The sequence below is a fragment of the Penaeus monodon genome, chromosome 22 (assembly GCF_015228065.2).
Source record: "Penaeus monodon isolate SGIC_2016 chromosome 22, NSTDA_Pmon_1, whole genome shotgun sequence".
Taxonomy (NCBI): domain Eukaryota; kingdom Metazoa; phylum Arthropoda; class Malacostraca; order Decapoda; family Penaeidae; genus Penaeus; species Penaeus monodon.
In genome coordinates, this window is record NC_051407.1 from 27839600 (window position 1) to 27840285 (window position 686).

Below are 686 nucleotides of genomic sequence, written 5' to 3' on the forward strand. Positions count from 1 at the left end.
TTTACTTCAGTGATGAAACCATATAACACTATTTGCTTAACATTGGGCAGTGATAAACAGAATCACTACTGCTAACAGATTTAGAAATTATTTAAACTTAATTGACTACAGATGACCACATACCTCTTTATTCACATGGTTGTTATGTTTACATCAGAAGTGAATCTTCGAAGTTCTTGAGCTTTATGATGTGTCAGAAGTTTTTTTTTTTTATTATTATTACAATAGAACTTTTTTATATAGAATGTAGAGTATTGTACACACCATGAGGATTTTATAAATTTGATTTTGCAGGATAAACGTGTGAGCAGGGTCACCATACAATCATGGAATTGTGCCTGAAACAATTATTCTTCATTTCCAGGGAAGCTCTAGAATTTGTGCAAAATAGAAGATACTGCATAAATCCAAATGATGGGTTTAAGCAGCAGCTAATAGAATATGAAGCCATTTACAAAGCTCAGCAGACCTTGCTCAATGGCCAGTGTTCACAGGAGAAAGGGAAGCTCAAGAGAAAGCATGACCAGACCTTTGATGATTTTGACCAGGATTCCTCTGAGCCCATGGAAGCTCTGAGCTGATAACAGGGTAGTTTACTTTTTTTTTTCTCTGTTGTTTTATTCATTTTCATTTTTCTTTTCCGAAAAGCTGATCTTGTGATAAAATGGGAACTTTGTACTGGTGTG

At 34.7% G+C, this 686-nt stretch overlaps 1 protein-coding gene across 1 annotated transcript in view; it reads left to right on the plus strand.

The window, feature by feature from the left end:
• Nucleotides 1-680, plus strand: part of LOC119587403 (serine/threonine/tyrosine-interacting protein-like) — a 9594-nt gene extending 8914 nt beyond the window's left edge. Inside the window, exon 6 of the mRNA XM_037936142.1 lies at nt 365-680. Within this exon, the coding sequence (XP_037792070.1) occupies nt 365-581 (217 nt within the window). The 3' untranslated portion in view covers nt 582-680. The remainder of the gene's footprint in view (nt 1-364) is intronic.
• Nucleotides 681-686: the final 6 nt, after the last annotated feature.